This window comes from Cervus elaphus, chromosome 5 (assembly GCF_910594005.1).
Source record: "Cervus elaphus chromosome 5, mCerEla1.1, whole genome shotgun sequence".
Taxonomy (NCBI): Eukaryota; Metazoa; Chordata; class Mammalia; order Artiodactyla; family Cervidae; genus Cervus; species Cervus elaphus.
The window spans coordinates 122,536,964-122,559,655 of record NC_057819.1 but is presented as its reverse complement, the minus strand read 5'-3'; the positions used below and the strand labels follow the sequence as shown (position 1 = coordinate 122,559,655).

The 22,692-nt window shown below is 45.8% G+C and overlaps 1 protein-coding gene across 10 annotated transcripts in view; it reads right to left on the bottom strand.

Annotated features, from left to right (window-relative positions):
- The window catches only part of CCDC57 (coiled-coil domain containing 57), a 114,561-nt gene that overhangs the window by 15,640 nt on the left and 76,229 nt on the right, over positions 1-22,692 (bottom strand). For 3 of the 10 annotated variants that reach the window (XR_006341356.1, XR_006341357.1, XR_006341358.1), the window contains one exon: positions 18,702-18,802. Coding sequence is in view for 4 of the 10 variants with exons in the window: in XM_043905139.1 (XP_043761074.1) it covers positions 14,691-14,907; positions 15,318-15,437; positions 18,702-18,802 (438 nt within the window). In the remaining 6 variants the exon portion in view is untranslated. Of the gene's footprint in view, positions 1-14,690; positions 14,908-15,317; positions 15,438-18,701; positions 18,803-22,692 lie in introns of those variants that run through there. The other 7 variants (XM_043905139.1, XM_043905140.1, XM_043905141.1 and 4 more) reach the window with 4 other exon arrangements.

Genomic DNA, 22,692 nt, shown 5'->3' with positions numbered 1-22,692 from the left:
TCTCAAAAAGTTTAGAGGATACTCTATGTCCTAAAAAGTCTCAGGCTATAATAAGCAGTAAAGGCAGGAAGCTGGAGTTGCTCACCTAATTCAAGATACTGCACGGTCCCCTTCTTGGACCAGAGCCCTGGTTCTTAGATTTCCCTGGCTGTGATTATAGAAGATGCTAAAGGGTGGTGCACACTGGTGAACCTGGCTCTCTCCTTCAGTCCCATCCTAAGAGCAGCAATGTGCAGAGCCAAAAGGACAAACGCGATGCTGGCAGACACGGCAGGGCCCTTTCGATCCCTTCGCTCCCCAGCGGATGCTGGAAGAGCCCTGGTCACACGGCTCAGTGAGCGTCTGGTGGTGCTCCCTGGGCAGTCCCCATCACCGTCTGCTCCACAAGGTTACTGTGACAGTGGCTGCTGAGAGCACGGGAGAGCCGTTCTGATGGCCTGTGTTCCCATCATCACAGGAGTCTGGTGCGGAGGACGGCCCCTCCTCAGGCTCATGCTGGCCTCTGTCCCCACGGGTCAGGTTTGCCCGTCTCTGAGCTGGGTCTGCATCTCACTATGATACACTAGGAGCCTGACGTCCACCTTTGAGGACAGAGTCTCAGACCCTGGTCTGCATGCAGGTACGAGGACCACAGACAGGGAAAAGAGAATATAACGCTCCAGGTGTGTTTGCCCTGTTCCCTGACTATTCTCGGAGGTCACCTGCCCTGAGAGTTTCACCTTTTCTTTCTTATCACAAATCCAACCACAAGTGGCTGCTCCTTCTGTCCTTCACTCAGTGCAGTGCTGGGGTGCCTGAAACTGCTCTCCTTGTCCTGGGTTTACTGAGAAACATAAAGTTTCTGTGGGGAGGCCAGATGATGATGCTCCTGGTCTTGAGAGCGTGCAGGCAAGGTGACTCTAAGGTCCTGAGTTCAGAGTATGTTTGTATGTCCTCAGAGCATGGCTGGGCTGGCAGAGCCATGGCTGAATCAGTCTGCCTTCAGAGAAAGACCCCAAACGCTGCTTCTGAGTCCAAGCATCCTTCAGGGGAGGCCTGGAACAGTCTCCACTCAAAAATACATAATGCCAGGGTAAGCTGGTATCCTCAGGGCCCACTCAACCCTATTCAGTGACTGGTGACACCCTGCAGAATGGCTCACTAACCACAAGGATGAGACCAAAGGGACCTGTATGTTGGTTCTGCAGTCAATCACACGTGACTCTCAGAGTAGGAGAATCTCAGTTTGCCTGGCAGTCACTTTATTCTGGGTATGAGAAGGCGCTTTGTTGGAGGCTGTCCCCTGGAGCTGGAGGCTACACAGACTATGTACCACTGGGCATGGCTGTATCTGCCTCCCAGGGTTTTCTGTAGCTTACAGACTGAGCTGCAATTTGGCCTGTATGTTTTAATTAGTTGCCAATATTAAAAAAACTGAAACATTCCATATAAAAAATGGGGCTTCCCAGCTGGCTCAGGGGTAAAGAATCTGCCTGCCAATGCAGGAGACACAGGTTTGATCCCTGGGTTGGGAAGATCCCCTGCAGGAGGAAATGGCAACCCATTCCAATATTCTTGCTTGGAAAATTCCATGGACAGAGGAGCCTAGGGGGCTATAGTTCAGGGGGTCGCAAAAGAGTCGGATATGACTAAGCGACTGAGCACCATATAAAAACACAAGATTTCTAACACCTCTTAAAAAATGGGAAGATCTGGCTTGTTGAACCTGCACTGCTGTGCAGGGATCGCCATGGACTGGTATCATCAACTGTTTCTGCTGGACAGGCCGGCTGGTCAGGCCCCCACCACCCGCTGGCCAAGTACTGCCCAGCAGTCAACATGGTCCTGCCTCCCTTCACTCAGCCACCTGTTGCCTGGCACCCAGGGCACTATCATCTGGGACCTTTTTCAGTTCTGTGGGCTCATGGGCAGGAGCTGGACAGTTTGGATTCCGATCCTGATCCATGAACTGGGGGCTGTGTGACCTTGAGCAAGCAGCATTAACATCTCTGGGCCTGGGTCTCGTCATCTGAATGTCAAGCCCTGGCCTCCAGGAGCTGTTGGGAGAGGATCCACGATGGCGGGCAGAGTGATATCTGGGCTGATGGCAGCACTGGGCCCTATGTGAGCAGACACTGAGCTGAGAACAGGAAGTGGTTGGTTTCTTGCTTCCTGGATCCTCAGAACAGCCTGGCAACTAGGATTTAGGTACCATCTCTACGGTGAGATCTGCACAGAAATGTTCTCATTACACAGGGTTTAAAAATAACTTTGGATTAGCAGCAGTTAACAGGCTCATGCATGCCTCATCTTAAAATCTTGTGCAACCCTTGTTAAAGGAAAAAAAAAATTAATTTCAGGAGAAACTAATATGATTTTCAAAAGAATAAACATTTAAAAAAAAAAAAAACCCAACCCTTTAAAAGCTTTGTCCCCTTTCATTCATCCTCAGTGAGTGGGGAGCACCCAGGGGGAAGAGCCTCTACCCACGAGAATGTAGGGCTCACAGCCGGAATGCTCAGGACCGTCTAAGACCCCATGGTAGAAACAAGGGGAGTGCCGCAGGGGCGGCTGGCTGGTGCTCAGAATGCTGGAATAGGGGAAGGCGTGTCCAGCCCCCAGGGCAGGGCCAGGTGGCTCCTCTCTTTCTGAAGGAATTGCATTCCTCCAAGGCTTGCATTCCTTGGGAGCTTCTGCCCATTATCTGTGTGACCCCAGGGACAACCTTGGCCTCTCTGGACCATCTGCCTGAGGATGAGGTCAGGCATCTCTGCTCTGGAATTCCAGAGTGGGTGGGAAGAGGGTTTGGACTTAAGAACTCTGGCCTGGGCAGAGACTCACTGCTGGAGGTCTTGGAGTCCTCCTTTGGAAAGCGGACCCACTGACTGAATGGCATGGGTTTATGGTGGGAGTGGCTGCCTTAAGCACAGGTGGGCACCTGGCAGGCACTCAACAAACATTTGCTTCTAGCTGGACTCCTCTCTTTAATAAAAAAAAAATTCCAACTGCATTTATTTGTAAAAATCATGTCCAGCTCCTCCCCCAATCCTGTACCCAATGCCCTCCCCAGAGCAGGGGCCACAGCCTCTTCTAGAGCACTTTTTCTACCCTTGGTGTTCTGACTTCAAGACCACAATGAATACGCATTTTCTTCTGCTGCCACCTTTCACGGTCACCTTAAAAAAGGGTACAAAACTGAACAACACACAAACCACATATAAAATGACCAATCTTACCCATAATTTAAAAACTGCAAACTAAAACACATACTGAAATACCATTTTTTTTAACCTATCAGACTGGCAAAAAAAAAAAAACTGCTTGATAAAAATCTACCAGTACAGGAGGAGACATGATTTACACCCTGTGGCCACGAACATGAATTGCACCAACTCTCTGAGGGTGATTTAATACCTCCCAGAGCTCAGATCACTCACATCTTTGACCCAGAGATTTCACTCCTAGATACTCACCTGACTACACATTCCCATAAGCAACCACCCACACCAGCAGACTCATGGCAGTACTGAAAACGAGAAGCGACCCAAGTGTCCATGAGTGTCAGACAGGTAAAAGGAAGTACTCACACACAGGACCACTGAACTACTTACTGAAAAGATCTGTGAGTTCAGTGTCAACCAAAATGGAGAAACACTACAGACAGAAACTTAAACAGCAGCAAGAGGATATACACACACACATTTAAATATAAGCTTCCATAGCCACAGAGTATAGAGCATGTCTGGGGAAGAGCAAGGGAACCAGACAGAAGGCCAGGTGGGCAGGGGAGGGGTGATGGAGAGGACTGATTTCCACTGAAAACCCTCTACGCTGTTTTGGTTTATTTTTAGCCAAACGGAGTGTCACTCATGCTGGAGGAGGAGGTCTGGAGCCCCTTTGCTTCAGTGGACGTGCCACGGAGTCATGCTGAGCTGGGCCGCCTGCACACACAGCATGGACACTAGGGAAGCCAATGACTCCAACAACCCCTGGGACAGAGTCACCAATAAGGCCAGGAGGCTGGGCCTCCCCGTCCAGGCCCGGGGTCAGCTCTCCAAGGGCTGCTTTGCTGGCAGGTCAGACACCCGTATTTTCTGGTACTGCCTTGGGTGAGTGTTTTTGCCACTGTGCATCTATCTGGTCAACTTTGATGAGTTATTTATACATGGCTGACCTTTGTCATGTTGCTTAAAAATATCTTTCTAGTTGGGTTATTTTTGAGGTTAAAAAAGAAATATCTTAGAAACCTGTGACTTTTAAGTTACATCTAAGATGATATAACCTTTACAAATGAATATAGTCATTTGTAAATAGTTCTAATTTGGTGTATTTTTAGGTTCGATTTAAGGCATTTAGCTGTGCCTGGGCTGCATTTTAGTGTGTGGTCTGGATGCAGGCAGTGAGGACAGAAGCATGCTGCATCCCCACCCTGCTGTGTCTGGGGCTCTGATTTTCGGACTCTGGAAGGAAGGGCCTCTGCTCTGTACCTGCCCCCCAGCTATCATTAGGTTGGGTCTCCCTACTCCCTCTTTCCCATTAATTTTATTGCTCCCAAACTTGAAAACCCACTTCTTTAGTTTCAAGAGAAATTCTGTCCCTAGTTCATTGAATTACATGAACTGTTTACTTCAATTAGGAGAAAACAGCTGTCTTTATAATATTTAATACTCCATCCAGGAAGAGTCTGTCTTTCAAATCTGATACTTCTTAGACAATGCGTGGTGGTTTCTCTAATCACACACACTTCCGGAGCCTCTGGATCCTTGTGCTGTGGACACAAGGCCTTGCTGGACTCCCATTCTTTGCAGTTATCTCTCTGCACATCCTGACTGAGCACCTATTGTGTACCTACCTGTCTGTGCTGGCCAGGGGACAAGGATCAAGGAAGCTGCCCCCACCTCCACATTCTTCCAGCAGAGAGGACAGAGTCAATAAATGAGAAAAACAGCAAGTGATCTGGAGACTAGCATTAAGTGGGAAGAAGACAAGAGACAAGCAGGGGGTGAACTTTGGAGGAGGTGGTGAGGGAGGGCTTCAGAGAAGAGGTGGTTGCTAGGGAGAGGAAGGTGAAGGGTGCCCACCCACGTGCACAAGGGTCTGCATGCCTGTACAAAGTGGGGTGGGGTGGGGGTGGGGTGTCCTCAGGTGCAGCAGAGAGCTGGGCTGTTTGTGTCTGGGGAGGTGGGGAGATGGGGTCAGAGTCCCAGAGCCACAGTGGGCAGGAAATGGTGGGGGGCAGGAGGGAGAGAGGAGGGAGTGAAGTGGGGGCAGAAGGGGTGGGGAAGGTGAGAGGAGGCTAGGCTTGGAGAGACCACATCCATCGGATCAAAGATCCAGGAGGATGGAGGAGGGGGCTATAGTGGCCCTGGGGTCTGGGGTGTGGCAAGGCCCGGGGTGTCAGGCTGCAGCCCTGCTTTGAGACCAGGCCTGCAAAGCGGCAGTTCTGTGTGCTTGTGGCGGGATGGGGAGTGGGGCAGGGGTGGGGCAGGTAGGGGCAGGGCAGAGGTGGGAGGGTCAGCTCTGGTCTCACTTCAAAACCAAGAGGAGTGTGGCTTTTTAGCATGAAAACCTCCCTCCATCCTGAGAAATACCATATAGTTCTTCATGTTATTAATGCCGAAGCCACAACTCGGCAAACTATTTCATTATCACTGTTAACTCTGTTCATAACTGCTAGGTCTCACAGTCTGCTATTCACAATGTGCTGAAAATGTAAAAAAAAAAAAGAAAAGCAGAGGGCAAGACATTCCACTTTCCAGAATGGAGCTTCCAGACTGCTTGACTGTGGACCAATACTCACACCATCCTTTATCATAAATGCTAACGTGCTTACATCCTAACCAAAGTTGTGGTTATCATTTGAGTCACCAATAAGGTTTTAAAAAAGTACTTTTATACAAAGTAGACATATTACAGGTAGTTAAATTATTCATGCTCAAACATTCAAGATTACAAGGACAGAATAAAGAAGCTTTGTGGGAGCTTAAAACAGCTAAACTACATTAATTTCAATCTTTCTTCCAAACCAAACCAAATCTTTCACAGGGTGAACCAAAAGCCTAGGCAGCAATCATTCCTACTTTTTTACTGCAAAGAAAAAGAAGCAGCAGCTTCAACTGCTATGGGCAGGTGTCTCATCACCTTCCCCTGCACAGACTCAGCTGCAGCCCACTTATAGCCCTTTCTCAGCTTTCTTGCCAAGGAATCCCAATGCTGTTTAGTTCCACGCAGCAAGTTCTCAGGGTCTAAGACAGTCTCCCAGTGACTGGTCAAGAGAGGCCATATGACCCGGGCAGCCAGTGAGATGGAAGAGAGAGTCCAGGAGCTCTAGGGAAACATATCCCTTTCCAACTAAAAGAAAGAAAAGCAGGAAGAGAGAAGTATGTCTTCTGATGTGACGCTTGGACCCGCTGCAGCCATCTTGAAACCATTAGGAGAAAAGAGCCTCAGAGAAGTCAGCTTTTGAAGAAGAGGAGCCATTTACTTTGGCCTTGACATCCCGCTGCTGTGCATGCACACTGTATGTCAGAAAGGTTACGAAGATGCTGGCCGCCTTGGCTCCCTCCTCCTCATTCAGTGACCATGTGTGATTATCTATGGGTGCCATGATGAGATAACGGTTGGGAAGATGCTAAATGCCACTTTCATCAGGTTGTGCTGTAACTCGTAGCCAAAAGCATTTAAACTAATACACACAACCCCTGCCTCCCTACCAGGCCAATTCCACTGCTCCGGGGCGGCGCTGGCAGTGATGCTCCTCTCACCCCATTACGGTCATCACTTTTACCTCCAGCCACAAGTGGGCTGTTCTCGCTCTGATCCAGGCCCTGCTGTCCACGAGGCCCTGCCGGGCTGACGGCGCCACCCACCCTTACTTGTCCCTGCTTCACTTGTCAGATGGGACCCGTCTTCTTTTTTTTTTTCTAATATTTATTATTTTATTTATTTGGCTGTGCTGGGTCTTATTTGCAGCATGTGGGATCTTCAGTTGTGGCATGTGAACTCTCAGTTGCAGCATGTGGGATCTAGCTCCCTGACCAGGGATGGAACTTGGGCCCCTGGCATTGGGAGCTCAGAGTCTCAGCCACTGGGCCACCAGGGAAGGCCCTGTCAGATGATAGTTTTGCACTTCTCTTTCTACGTCCTCCTCCACCTCCTCCTCCTCTCAGAGTCCGTGGCTTTGCCCTGTACTTGAAAGGAGGATCTGCCTCTTGAGAAATCTCTATGTAGGTCAGGAAGCAACAGTTAGAACTGGACATGGAATAACAGACTGGTTCCAAATAGGAAAAGGAGTACGTCAAGGCTGTATATTGTCACCTTGCTTATTTAACTTATATGCAGAGTACGTCATGAGAAACACTGGGCTGGAAGAAGCACAAGCTGGAATCAAGATTGCCGCGAGAAATATCAATAACCTCAGATATGCAGATGACACCACCCTTATGGCAGAAAGTAAAGGAGAACTAAAGAGCCTCTTGATGAAAGTGAAAGAGGAGAGTGAAAAAGTTGGCTTAAAGCTCAACATTCAGAAGACTAAGATCATGGCATCCGGTCCCATCACTTCGTGGCAGATAGATGGGGAGACAGTGGAAACAGTGGCTGACTATTTTTCTGGGCTCCAAAATCACTGCAGATGGTGATTGCAGCCATGAAATTAAAAGACGCTTACTCCTTGGAAGGAAAGTTATGACCAACCTAGACAGCATATTAAAAAGCAGTGACATTACTTTGCCAACATAGGTCCAAGGCTATGGTTTTTCCAGTAGTCATGTATAGATGTGAGAGTTGGACTGTAAAGAAAGCTGAGTGCCGAAGAATTGATGCTTTTGAACTCTGGTGTTGGAGAAGACTCTTGAGAGTCCCTTGGGCTGCAAGGAGATCCAACCAGTCCATCCTAAAGGAGTTCAGTCCTGGGTGTTCATTGGAAGGACTGATGTTGAAGATGAAACTCCACAACAGTTTGGCCACCTGATGTGAAGAGCTGACTCATTTGAAAAGACCCTGATGCTGGGAAAGACTGAGAGCAGGAGGAGAAGGGGACGACAGAGGATGAGATGGTTGGATGGCATCACCGACTCAATGGACATGAGTTTGGGTAGACTCCAGGGGTTGGTGATGGACAGGGAGGCCTGGCGTGCTGCAGTCCACGGGGTCGCAAAGAGTCGGACACAACTAAGCGACTGAACTGAACTGAACTGAACTGAAAGGAGGAAATAAAAGGAACCCATAGGGACCTGTTCTTCCCACCACCAGACCTGCTGTCGGGATGGTTCTCCTCCGGCCACTGCAGGCTTCTGCTCTGGACTCTCTCACTGGGTGTCTGCATGGTTGAAGCTTCGGAAGATGACGGCACCACTCCCTTGGGGGCAAAGGGCAGATGTGCCTATAGCCCACTAGGAAAGATTTGGGTTCTGCCTGTTTGGGGCCACTCAACTGAGACTCCTGACCTGGCCCGTGGGACAGGGGTTGAGGAGACCCTTGGCTGTCTGCTGTGCTGTGAGTGATGAGTCCTCCTTGTCTTCTGCAGGCGTCTGTGAGGCTGTGGCAACTTGCTTGTCAGGTGTGGTCAGTAAAGCTCCCAGTCTGGGTGTCTATCGCCTTCCCGCCTCTGGCCTGTCCTATCAAATCCAAGCCCCTCAGCACACCCCCCGCTTCTCTCCTGAGTTTGCCCTCCTCTCCAGCCACAAGCATCGGCGTTATCTCTCCCATCTTCCCTACCTGCGTATAGGTGCACCTTCACAGTTTCCTCCAATGTTGCTTTTTTTAAAACTATATTTATTTATTTACTTTTAGGTGTGCCAAGTCTTCATTGCTGTGGGGGCTTTTCTCCAGTTGCAGAGAGCAGGGGCCACTCTTTGTTGCAGTGTGGAGCCCGGGCTCTTGGCTGAGAGGACTTCAGCAGTTGCGGCATGTGGGCTCAGTAGTTGCAGCTCCTGGGCCCTAGAGCACAGGCTTGATAGTAGTGGTGCATGGGCTTAGTTGCTCTGTGGCATGTGGGATCTTCCCAGATCGGGGATTGGACCCTTGTCTCCTGCATTGGCAGGCTGATGCTTTACCACTGAGCCACCAGGGAAGCCCCGATGTTGCTTTTTAACTGCTGCTTTTCAGAGCAAGACCTCTTCAGTAAGCAGTCCACCTGTTCCTCCCCAGCCTCTTCAGCCAGGAAAAGGATGGATGACAATTCCACTACTCCACTAAGACTGCCACAGTGACATGGAACACTTTTCTGCCCTGACCTTCCCTGACCTCTCTGCCCAGTTGACCACTCCCTCCCTCTTAAAACTTTTCTTTATAAAAGATACCCAAACTACATCAAGCACATATAATATACATGTTTTGTTTAAAGAACTTCTTAAAAATAAAGAACAAAAACCTGCGTACTCAGCTTGAGAAACAGCATTACTATCACCTGTTTGTCAATAAAGTTTTATTGGTACACAACCATGCCCATCACTTACATATTGTCTGCAACTGCTTTTGAGCTGCAGGTGGAGATTGCAAGAGAGACCACTGGGTCACAAAGCCAAAAATAGTCACTATTTGGCCCTCCTTCGCAAAAAAGTTTGCTGATGCCTACTCTGGAATTTTTTTTTAGAGAGGGATGTGTGGGGCAACGTTGCTCAGTTTTTACTGTCTGAAAAGTCTTTGTTTTGCCCTCTTTAGTGGGATTCTAGGGTGACAGCTGTCTTCCCTCAGCTCAGACAGATACTGTCTCCCTGTCTCAGGCTCCCCACTGTGGCTGGTGAAAAGTCCAGTATTCCTTAGGCATGTCTCTTTGAGGGTAACTTGTCTACTTCCTCTGCCAGTTTTCAAAACAATCTCATCACTGCTGGTGCTTTGTTAGGACAGATCCAGGTGTGGGTTTCCTTTAATTATTTGGATTGGGATTTGACAGACTTCCTAGGGTTGAAATGACTATCTTGCCATAATACTTCAGCCCTGTCACTTCAAATGTGGCCCCTGCCCGTCTTCTCTCTCCCACTAAAGCTCTGACCAACACGGGTCACACCTTCTTACTCTAGCCTCCAGGCTCCTGATCCTTTTTTCTCTCTTTTCTATTTCTTTTTTTTTTAATCTGTGTGTCTCTGGGTAATTTATTCATATATAACATCATTTCATGAATTCTGTGGTACATACCCTGCTGTTAAGCTCATCCACTGAGTTTTTAATTTCAGTAATTACAATTTTTCATTTATTAGACCTCTATTTGGTTCTTTTTTAAGTCTGCTTGGTCTTTCTTTATATTTCCTTGCTTCCTGAATGTATTTCTTGCTGGTGTTTCACTTCATTATGAAATACAGTTACTTAGTCCTCCCATGTCCTTGAGGGTTGTTTTAGGGAGGTAATGTTATCAGAAGAGGATTATGAAATATAATAGTGAAAGAAAGGATGATCCTAGTTAATATAAGATTTATTTTTAAATGTATTATTTGGAGTTAGTCTCAATGTCCATTCCTCTAGTTCTTTGCTCTAAATTCCATTACACTAATAAACATCCTAATATCTTGGTTAAAAAAAAAAAAAGAAATACAGTTACTTATACCCTGATTTCCCAGGTCCGCTTATGCTGGCCTCATTCCTGGTGCCTTGTACCTTGTGTGTGGGATCTTATTTTTCACAGGAATCTGATCTGTGCAAATTTTCTACGGCCTGGGATAAAGGTGATTCCCCCTGAAGTGACCCTCCACTTGTTGTTGCTAGTTCTTGGGGATGCCACCAGCTCACAACCTCTTGAAATGAAAGTTCTAGGCACCCAGGGGTTAACTGGGACTAAACCATGAGGACTGACTCTTGGTGGCAAATTATTAACATATGTAACAATCTTCCCTTTGCCACTCAGTGCCAGATCATGGCCTCAGTCCTCACATCCCTGCCCCTGATGGCGGTGGGGGTCTACCTGTCCACCTGCACACGGAGACTATGGTCCTTGGAGTTCCAGCTTTGGGAGGTGGAGGGGATTGCGCCATCACATTCCTGCCCTGGGTGGGCCTGGGTTTCATCATCATCACCTGTTTTTTGAAGCTGGAGAGGTGACAACGCCAGATTTCAAGCCCACCCAGGCTGGCAAAGTCCCTGGTCAAAGGCAGCCTCAGGTTGCTCCTCTCAGCCTTTGCTTGAGAATTCTTTACCTTCCTGCTATTTACTGATGCCTTATAAGCTTGTCTTTACTTTTTATTTAGTAGTGTTAGTTGTTCTCAGTGACAGTATTAATCCAGCTACCCAGCCTGCTACATTATGAGAAATGGAAGCCTGGGGTTTTATTTTATTTTTTGGGGGGGGTTTTACACTCAACTAAAACATGTAAATGGGAGACAAATAAAAATACTGTTACACAGTGTGTGTGCAATGAGGCCTCAAAGTTTCCTATATAAAAATTCTCTTTTATAATTACCTTGGAAGAATAAAAATATATCTAAGAGGCTACTATGAGAGAGCTGGAAAGCAAATAAGGATAAATTATAAAGGACTTAGCCAAATTTACCTTTGTTTAAAAGACAATCATCTCCTGCCCAACAACTAATGCTTTCATTGATATCAGTAGAAAATCAGAAAAATACAGAGGCTGATAAATTTAAGAAATGGATGGGTAAAATGAAAATAAGTGGAATCTTAGTCACTGAGGAAGAATAAACATAGAGAATGTAACTTAAAAACAGGCAGAAGGCAATGGAAATGTGATCTCCCTGATGAGACTGGAGGAAATAAAAACTTTTAAAAGCACACTAAAGACAAAACACAAACTAAGCTGTTGGAGGACAGCGCTGATCCAGGAGCGTGGTAGCGGAAGTGCAGGAGACACTGAACAGGAACAGGCTTTCAGAGCCAGGGAAAGGAACAACAAAGGGCACCACTCTTTCTACGAGCGGGTGCCACTGGCGGAAGCAGGCGCGTCAGTTACTGTAGCTAGAGCAAAACTATACTCTCAGAAGGGCTGGCACCATGGTGATCTTATTCTCTAACCAAAATGTAAATATGTTAGAAATCATCAACTAGGACTTCCCTGTTGGTCCAGTGGTTAGAATCCGCCTGCCAATGGTTCAATCCCTGGTCTGGGAAGATTTCACATGCCTCAGGGCAACTAAGCCTGTGTGCCACAACTACTGAGCCTGTGTGTAACTACTGGAGTCAGCATGCCCGGGTGGGAGGGGAAAGAAGCTGAGCTTCATGAAAATGGGCAAAGATAAGCCAAGGCTAAACTTACTTAAAAACCACCAACAAAAAAACTGCTAGACAGGACAATGTCCCTGGTTTCTTTTCCTGCACACATTTCCTACAAATACTTGGTAGAGGAAAAATTACCTCTTTTAAAGATGAGGGGTAATAAAGGTACAAAAGTGCTATGAGAAAAGAGGAGGAAGGAAACCAGCAAAATGGCAATGAACATTTACCAAAAACTTCCAACAGAGTCAATGAAAAGTATAGCAAAAACTTTCCTGAATTTAAAATGTACCTGAATGGCTTCCCAGATAGCTCAGTGGTAAAGAATCTGCCTGCCAACGCAGGAGACACAGGTTCCATACTTGATCCAGGAAGATCTCACAGGCCGTGGAGCAATGAAGCCCATGTGCCACTTCTATCAAGCCTGTGCTCTAGAACCCAGGAGCTCAACTTCTGAAGCCCATGCACCCTAGGGCCTGTGCTCTGCAACAAGAGTGTGTGTGCAATGAGAAGCAACCACAAAAAGAAGTCCATGCACCTCAACTAGAGAAAAGCCCATGCAGCAACGAAGACCCAGCATGGCCAAAATAAATAAATAAATAAATAAAATTTTATATATATAAAATTGCTGCATGGGCTTTTCTCTAGACTAATAGGAGGACTCAGCTCCTTCTGGACGCAGGACCCAAGATTAACAAATCCTGAGAAGAGTCACAACAGAGTTTTGGGGCTGGGACTAAAGGCTGTTCAGGAAAAGTAAAAAATAAATAAATGAGAATTACCAGGAAAACTCTGAGAAAGAAGCACAATTGGAGAGTCAAAGTCAGCAGACATTATGAGGGACCAGGAAGTGGTAACAATTCAAACAGCACTGCATGTGGACGGACTGAGACCAATGAACCATGGGACAGGACAAGAGCCCAGCGACTCAAGTACATACAGAACATTCAATATTATAGTGAAAGTAGGATTTCAAACAAGTGGGGAAATGTGAGTTACTCAGTAACTGGTGGGGGGTAGGGAGGATATCTGAATTGCCACCTGGGGTTAAAAAATAAAGTTTGGTTCCTATTTCATAACCTACAAGTGTGATAAAATTCCAAATGGATCATGCATTTAGATATGAAAAAAGGAAACCATAACTGTGTTAGAAGAAATCATGGCAGAATAATCTTTCATCTAGGAGTGGAAAAGACCTAGGTACAGCAAAAACCCCAGAAAGGATTAAAAACAAGAACATAACAACTAAACATAACATTTAAAAAAATGTGTATGACAAAAAGCCACCATAGGCAAAGTAAAAGAACAAATGAAAAACTGTAGGAAAATATTTGCAATTCATGTCTCAGAAAAGGTCTAACTTCCATTATATATAACGAGCTCATATAAATCAATAAGAAAAAGATTATAAACCCAATAAACCAATGAGCAGAGAACTGAAGAAAAGGAAAAGACATAATTCAAACATGTGAAAAGACACACAACCTCCTAACACGTAAAATATGAAGTAAAATGATACCTATCAGACTGGCAAAGATTACAGTTCACTGACACTGCTGGAGAAGGTCTGGAGAAGGACACCCTCTCAGCCTCTGCTGGGTGGGTGTGAACTGCTACTGTCTGATGGAGCCCAACTAACATCTTCCCAAACTAGACAGGCACATGCGGTGGTGGTAGTTTAGTTGCTAAGTTGTGTCTGACTCTTGTGACCCCATGGGCTACAGCCTGCCAGACTCCTCTGTCCATGGGATTTCCCAGGCAAGAATACTGGAGTGGGTAGTCATTCCCTTCTCTAGGGGATCTTCCCAACCCAGGGATTGAACCTGTGTCTCCTGCATTGGCAGGCAGATTCTTTACTGCTGAGCCACCAGGGAAGCCAGAAATGCACATACCTTTGGTCAGAACCCCTCTCTGGGCATTTACATTTATACTTTAATTCACGCACTATAGCATGTACAAGTTAAATCACTGTAGCAGTATTTGTAATGGCAAAAGATCGGGAAAAACCTAAAATGTCCACTGGCACACTGGGTACAGTGGGAGGCAGTCATGCATTAGGCTGAGAATGAGGGTGCTAGCTGCATACTGATCTGCAAGGGGCTCCAAGCTCACTCCCCCCACCCTGGTCTTCAAACAGCCTCCCCTTCACCCACCATGCTTGCTACACCTCGGTCTCATGCAGTTCCCCCAAAGGTGGTGGCCCTTCAGATGAATTTTCCTGATTACCTCACAGTGACATTAGCGGGAGCGAGTTTCCCAGGGGGCCAAGGACACACTCTTCATGGGCTGCCCCAGCCTCCTGAGACTGAGCAGAACACAGAACACTTGATTCCGCCAGAGTCACAGACTGACCACACTGCACCCACCCCTTGCGGGCTGAGGGTCCTTGTGACCTGTGGTCTCCACTCTCAGTAGATGCAGTAATGTGGTCAGCTGGACGTGGGCCTGGGAGACACACTCCTTCCCTGGGGGACGCTCAGGCACCAAGTAAGAGGATAGGACTGCCGTTCTCATGGCCAGCATCTGGACAGTCCGACAGAGCAGCGGCCTACCTGGAGGTGAGTCATCCTGGGAAGTGAGGCCAGAAGGGCTGGATCCCAGGTCCAGCAACTTCCATGTGTCCTGGAGGGAACTGCTGGCAAGTGATGAGGACCTTCGGGTGTGGTGGCCAGTTTCCTCCTGGAATTCTTGAGCCAGGCGTGGCTTTGGGGACCGATTTTCTTTCTGAGGAGCTAACCTGCAAGTCACTGTGGAGCTCCTGTGTTGTCTCTGTGAAAGAGAGTAAAGAGAACTATCCTTGAAAGCCACCCTCTCTCCCTGCCCTCCTGGGGTGATAAGACAGTGAACCTGGCCCGAGGAGAAGCTCTGACATTCAAACATGGAACATGGGGAATTCCCTGGTGGTCCAGTGGCTAGGACTCCTTACTTTTACTGCTGAGGGCCTGGGTTCAATCCCTGGTCAGGGAACTAAGATCCCATGAGCCATGTAGTGCAGCCAATCTCAACCCCAAAGAAACAGGATCGTGAGGGAGGTGGGACTGGGAATTAGGGCCAACGCCCTGAGGTGAAGACACTCAGGCAGTGGTCACTCTCTGTGACACCAAGTACTCCAGTTCCGGGTGCTTCCCGAGTGGGGATGTGAGCCGCATGAAGAGCTGGCGCTGGTGGGTCCTGCGTACCAGTCCTGGTCCCGCTGTGCAGCCTGGCCGAGCATCCTTTCTGTGGACTGTCTGTGCCAGGTGGGCTTGGCTCTTTCCGGAGCATTCGGAGAAACATTCTTTCTTGGCTTTCCTAGGGCCCTGTTGTGGAAATTTAAGCACAAGAAACTCAGTATTTGTGGGTCTTTGATGGGCTGTGTTACTGAGTTCTCAGTGTTTGTGGGGCTTTGATGGGGTGTGTTACTGAGTTTTCCCTCAGGATTAGGAAGAAACACCTTCCCTGCATTTCTGATGTTAGGGAGTTGGCTCTGTGATGAGCCAAAAGTGGAGAACGTGCTTGTGTCCACCAGCCAGTACGAACTTAACAGGCCTCAAGATGGTGATCCAAGTATGCTCCCAAGCACCTGACAGTCACACAAGCTTCCTGTGGCGCCCAGGGAGGGCACCCTGAGCCCCGCTGGGCACAGGGTGAGGGGCCCTGCAGCTCTCCTTTGTGGCACATCTTCAATGCACAGCTGAGGCCACTCTGGTCCCCTGCAGCCTGAACACTCACATCTGCCTTCTGAGGGGAGGCCTGTGTTGAAGCAGTTGGGAGGGGGCACCGAGGAGAACCGAAGCCCCGGACTGTGCAGAGGGCCCAGTGCAGAGGGCCACCTGCGGCTGCCGCTTCTCCTGATGAAGTGTCCATTTTGGATTGTGAGCTGAGTAATGCACACATATCTTTTGGTTTTTATTTTCAGTGTCTGTGTGGCAGTGATAATGAGCAACTTCTCATGTTTGTTGACTGACTCAATGAGTTTCTTCTGCATTGGCTTCTGAATGTTGCATATGCGTGTGCTCAGCTGCTTAGTCATGTCCGACTCTTTGCGACTCAACCCTATGGACTGCAGCCCGCCAGGCTCCTCTGTTCATGGGATTCTCCAGGCAAGAATACTGGAGTGGGTTGCCATTTCCTCCTCCAGGGGATCTTCCCGACCCAGGGATGGAACCAGCGTCTCCTGAGTCTCCTGCATTTGCAGGTGGATTCTTTACTACCGAGTCACCTGGGAAGCCCCTTCTGATTGTTATCCTTTGCTTATTTTTCTCCTGGTTATCCGTCTTTTTCTTCTTGAACTATAGGCATTCTTTTCTGTATGTTCTTCCTGTTTCTTTCTACACAGTACCATTTACCAGTGGAAGTAAAGAGGAACCAAAAAAGAGGACCTCAAGGAGTCTTCCTTCTCGAATTTTAAGATGAGTTATTTCACTGGATGTAACAAATAGCTTTGTAGTTTGAAAGAGATTGATAAAGTTTAATAAACTACTTAATTTACTAGAAAGAAATGGAAGTCTAGATAAGAGTATATGTGTTTCACCACAGGGGGTAGCAAGGACATTTATCTGATGATTTGGGAGAGATTTCTTCTAATAACACACATTTAGAGACTTAAATTTAATGCAGATGACGTGAAAGGTACAAGCACCTCAGACAGGCAGCTAGTTCGATGCTTTACTACCACTTTCCACGAATGGCGAAGAGGGAAGGACTCTGAGTGTCTGTGTACACATGCACACACATGACAGGAGTTTGGAACAAAGCCTATCGGGTTCCAGCAGACCCACACAGGTGAGGCCCAGCTCAGGGTGCCTAGGCCTCAGTGATCCTGCATTTCTTCTTTCTATGCTCTTTCCTTCTTCCCAAATACATCCTCCGCAGGCTTTTTGTCAGTGGAGGAGTCTATTGGTGGAAAACACTATGCTTCCTAGGCCCCTTTCAGAGCCAGACCTTCTCAGTTTCTCAGGCTAGTGTTTCCTGGCCTGGCACACTGCCTCCCTAGGCCTCTCTGTTCCCCTGACCCAATCCTGGCTGACCTTGTGCTGGTGACTCAGAACCCCTGCACTTTGCTGAAGACTTCCCTTTGCTGAAGACTTCTTCCTCAAACTCTACATCTAGATGTGCAAGCTCAGACTGAATGTAGGCACGGCAATGGTAAAGGATCATCTCGGATCTAAGTCCGTTCATCAAATCTCCACCCACAGCCGCTGCCCAGGCCTCAAACTCTTTAGGGAATCCTGACTCGCATGGCGCCCTCCCAACCCCCACCCATTATGATCCAGCCACCATCCCAGCCTCACTCCTCCTCATCAGCCCCTCCTCCCACCCTCACCCACTTGCTTCTCTTACCTAGGATGGAGCTTGTCACTAAGAGCCACATGTCATCTCATGGTTAAGAGGCCATCTATCTGTTACTCAACTCACTATTTATTTTAAATAAACTGGAAAGACAAACTACACACTGTACAAGTCATCCAACAGGTAAGGATTAGTATATATAAGGAAAAGTACAAACACCCAAGTAGAAAATCAGCATAAAACATGCATAAATAACCCACAGAAGAAGAAATACAAATGGCTGATGAACAGATTAAAAATTTGAACACTCTCAGGATATAAGAAATGTTTAGAAGATGCATTTTAAACCTGTTATATTGGTAAAGATTTAAAAACAATACCTAGGTAGGTAAAGCTATATAATAAAATATATATGATATATTTTATAACTTTGAAAAACTAAGATCATGGCATCTGGTCCCATCACTTCATGGCAAATAGATGGGGAAATAGTGACAGACTTCATTTTTGGGGGCTCCAAAATCACTGCAGATGGTGACTGCAGCCATGAAATTAAAAGACGTTTGCTCCTTGGAAGAAAAGTTATGAACTACCTAGACAGCATATTAAAAAGCAGAGACAAAAAAAATAAATAAATAAAAAGCAGAGACATTACTTTGCCAACAAAGGTCCATCTAGTTAAAGCTAGGGCTTTTCCAGTAGTCACGTACGAATGTGAGAGCTGGACTATAAAGAAAGCTGAGCACCAAAGAACTGATACTTTTGAACTGTAGTATTGGAGAAGACTCAAGAGTCCTTTGGACAGCAAGGAGATCCAACCAGTCCATCCTAAAGGAAATCAGCTCTGAATATTCATTGGAAGGACTGATGTTGAAGCTGAGACTCCAATACTTTGGCCACTTCATGTGAAGAGTTGACTCATTGGAAAAGACCCTGATGCTGGGAAAGATTGAAGGTGGGAGGAGAAAGGGACGACAGAGGATGAGATGGTTGGATGGCATCACCAACTCAATGGACGTGAGTTTGAGTAAACTCCATGAGTTGGTGATGGACAGGGAGGCCTGGCGTGCTGCAGTCCATGGGGTCGCAAAGAGTCGGACACGACTGAGAGACTGAACTGAACTGAACTGAATACACTGATAAGTTACTGCTAACTATGCTGAAGTGCTGAAAACTGAAAGCTTTTAAAATTGTGTTTACCGTATTCTCAAGTTTCTGTTATGAAAACGCAGTATTTGAGCAATCAGTACAAAGTTTCTTAAAAGTAAGTTTCTTAGGTAAAGGACTGTTACCTGAGTTGTGAGGCAGGGTTGCCACTGTCCCAGGCATACATCAGGAGCCTCACCTGAGCCCTGCGCCTCAGGGGTGCGGAAGGGGTGATGAGGCGGCTTCCCTATAAACGAAATGAGGGAAGGGGAGTTTATCCCTTGTGTGCATATCACTTGGGTTCCTCCCGTGCTGAAAACAAATACTCAAGAAGAACAGCATGTGCATCTTTAAAACCAAAGTCACTTATCTTTTAAGAGAATTTGGGTGGGGCTGGTGAATGGACATGTGTGAACGGTGCAACACACGCCAGCATTCCAGCAGACTTCAGAGCACACAGACACATTCTATAAAGGCACACACCCTGGACACAGCTTCTCAGGGTGGCAGACATGAGCACATCCATTAACAGACCCAAAGACATACCCTCTCTGCAGCATAGAAAAATAAGAAGCAAAAGTTTACATATGTACGCTCAAGGATTATTCTTGTAACCAATGCTTCAGCAGTCTGCCTTAATCAGATATGATCTAGGCATCAAATGAACATTCATTTGTTAACTCAGTTTGGGTTATGTTACCTGAAAACCTTAGAAATTTATCTTTAAGCTGACATACTACAAGAGAGAAATTACCATTGAAATAACAGTTTTTCAGAATAATGAATTAATTTGGTTAAATACAAGGTTACTGAGGACCCCCAAGTTTGGTTTGTTTTTTTTTTTTTTTTTTGGTGTGTGTGTGTGTGTGTGTGATTTATGTGAAAATTAATCATGGGATCCTCACTAAAATGGAGTTGGGAGGCCAGAAGAGGAGCTCTCACTCACGTCCCACGCACATCGGTGCAGATCCCAACAGAAGAGACCACCTCGCATCTCTGGAAGGAAGTAACACTGCTGGCAGCTGGAGGAAGATTTTATCACTGCTTGGCAATGGCCCAGCCAATAAAAGCCACTGTGCTTTGAAGTTCCAATTTCTTCCAATGGACTCTCTTTTTAACAGTTCCTCCCAACTTCCCCTTCTCTATAAAAGAGGTTCCCCTCCTTTGCCTCAACATTACTTGCATGTGGTTCACTGTAGTTGCATGTCCCAAACTGCAATTCTTTGCTGCTCCTGAATAAATTCATTTGGCAGGTAAAATTACTGGCTGTTTTACTGTTTTTGGTTAATAACTATTGCTATTTACAATGTTGGAAACTGAAGCAGAGAAATTTTTCAAAAGCTTATTTCTCCATTCATTTAAAGATAACGATGATGGACATATTGCATGTTGTTAACATCTGAGTAGTTATGAAATTAGTTTTGCCACCGTGGTCCTTCTGAGATGAGGCCTAAAGTAATGTATGTTTTTTCCAGATGATAAAAAGACGTATGAAGAACAACATTTGGAAATGAATATACTTTCCTTAGTTTATAATACCGCAGTTTAAAGGCTATCAATTCTGAAGTTACAGAAATGGGTAACAAGACAATGAAAAGATGCTCAACATCGTTAGTCACTAAGGACATGCAAAATCAAAATCACAATGAGATACTACTTTGCACTTACTAGGATGGCTAAAATAAAAAACACAGAGGACCTTCTCTGGTGGTCCAGTGGTTAAGACTCTGTGCTTCCACAGTAGAGGGCATGGGATCAATCCCTGGTCAGGGAAATTCCATATGCTACAGGTACAGCCAAAAAAAAAAACAAAAACAAAAACAAAAAGACAGGAAGTAAGTGTTGTTGAGGATGTGGAAAATCAGAACCTCATATATTACTGGTGGGAAAGCAAAATGCAGCTACAGTCAAAAACCGTTTGGTGGCTCCTCAATGAGTTAAACATGGAATTTACCATGTCACTGCAGCAATTCCATTTCTGGGTATATATCTAAAGAACTGAGAACACGTTTAAACAAAAACTTGTACAAGAATTTTCATAGAAGTATTATTCACAATAACCAAAAGACAGAAAAACAAACAAACAAACCCCAAATGTCTATTACTAATGAATGGATAGACAGAGTGTAGTCTGTCTATACAAGGGAATATTATTCAGCCACAAAAAGGAATGAAGCACCGACACACACTACAATGTGATCAAACCTCAAAAACATTATGTTCAGTGAAAGAAGTCAGACATAAAAGGTCACACGATGCATGCTTCCATTTTTATAAAATGTCTAGAAGACCAGAATAGTTTTCTTTGCTTTATGTTGACTTTATTGCATTTCATTATTAAAAACAAAGACACAAAGCTACCTCCCTTATGGGAGAACTAAAGTTCTTTACAATGACATTAACTTCTGTGTTTATTTTTAAATGTTTATTGTCACTTTCACCTGAGTAGACAAATACTGTTGTTTCCCAGGCATCTGTGATCCTATTTTAGTGTTCAAATCTCCTGACAGCCTTTGATAATTTTCCTTTTCAAATTGAATCCCAGGGGTAAAAATGAGATAAAACCTCCAGGATACTCTTTTCACCTAAAATTATCTTTGTGCCTTGGAAAAATCACAAAGATTTGTTCTTAGAAGTGTTAGAAATAATTAGGCTTATTTGAGGCATTATTATCCATGAGTTTCATGAGAAGAGTTGCTGAGTTTGAAGAAATGTTGTCAATCCCATTTAGTATTTGTTGGTAAAATGTTAGTCACATCATATGTTTGAGGAACTTTCCAGAGATCTGTCAGGGTCCTGGGTGCCTGTCAGGTTTTTCTTCATCAGAGTCCTAAAGTATCTGCTCACTCTACGGCCATACTACCCTGAATGCGCCCGATCTCATCTAAAGTATCTGCCCAGTGCCATGAGGGAACAGGGGCATAGAGCTTAAAAGTTGGTAGACTCAGTCACTGTTTTAAATATTTACCTGGTCACAACCTTCCTTCTTTAACTTGAATCCAGCGTTTTGGAGGCCAGGAGTTTGCAGCTGGGCCTTCACATCTCATACTTGGTATGCAGATGGTTAGGACCTGCCCCACAACTCCTGACTCTCTGCTTGATAGTCTTGGTACATTATGTTTCAGGATTATTTTGTGTCATATCGCAGGAATTTTTCCTCTATAAAAATTATATTCATTGATTTTTAGAAATTAGATATAGTGTTCACAGTCTTCTTTAAAAACAGGCATAAACATCTTAGATTAACTTTATCTAAAACTTTTTCAGGGCGGGGGGGGCTTTGTTTTGCACGGCACAGAAACAACCAAATATAACTTCTCTGTGGCACTTTTCTTGTTATGAACTCCCATCAGATCTTTCACTTTCGAAAATTATCAGTAGTATAAGTTAACCATGGCTATATTATGTCTTTGTCATCCATGTGGACAAAAAAAAAACTGTGGTCTGCCATTTCAATAAACAGAGAATAATGCCTGCCAGCAAGCAATCAGCCACTGCAGCTGTCCCAACTGTGCACCCTAACGGGATTCAGAATGGACAAAAACAGGATATTGGCCCTATAGAGTTCAGATGCATATCAGAGGAATGGTTTCAATGGGCCCAGACTCTTGCATCTTCCCATATATAAAAAGGCACTAAAATCCTCGAGATGTCTGTTTTTTTGTGATTAGTAGTAATCTTTCAATGTTTGGCTACATACATATTGTTTTAGCAAAAACTCCTTCATATCCCCTTCTCCTCCTTGACCTGTGTAGAACAGTCTCTCAGAGCCATCAGCTAGGCCACCTTCCTGGACTGTTGTTCAGCTGCCAAGTCATGTCCAACTCTTTGCAATCCTATGGACTGTAGCACATCAGGCTTCCCTGTCCCTCACCACCTCCTGGAGTTTGCTCAAGTTCATGTCCATTGCATTGGTGATGCTGTTCAACCATCTCATCCTCCTCCTCTCTTCCTGCTTTCAATCTTTCCCAGCATCAGGGTCTTTTCCAACGAGCTGGCTGCTTGCATCAGGTGGCCAAAGTATTGAAGCTTCAGCTTCAGCAACAGTGGACTTTAGTCCTCAGGAATATTCTTGAATAAAACCTAATTCTCCACTTATAGATTGTGCATTTTCTCTTCAGTGAACAACTACAAAGA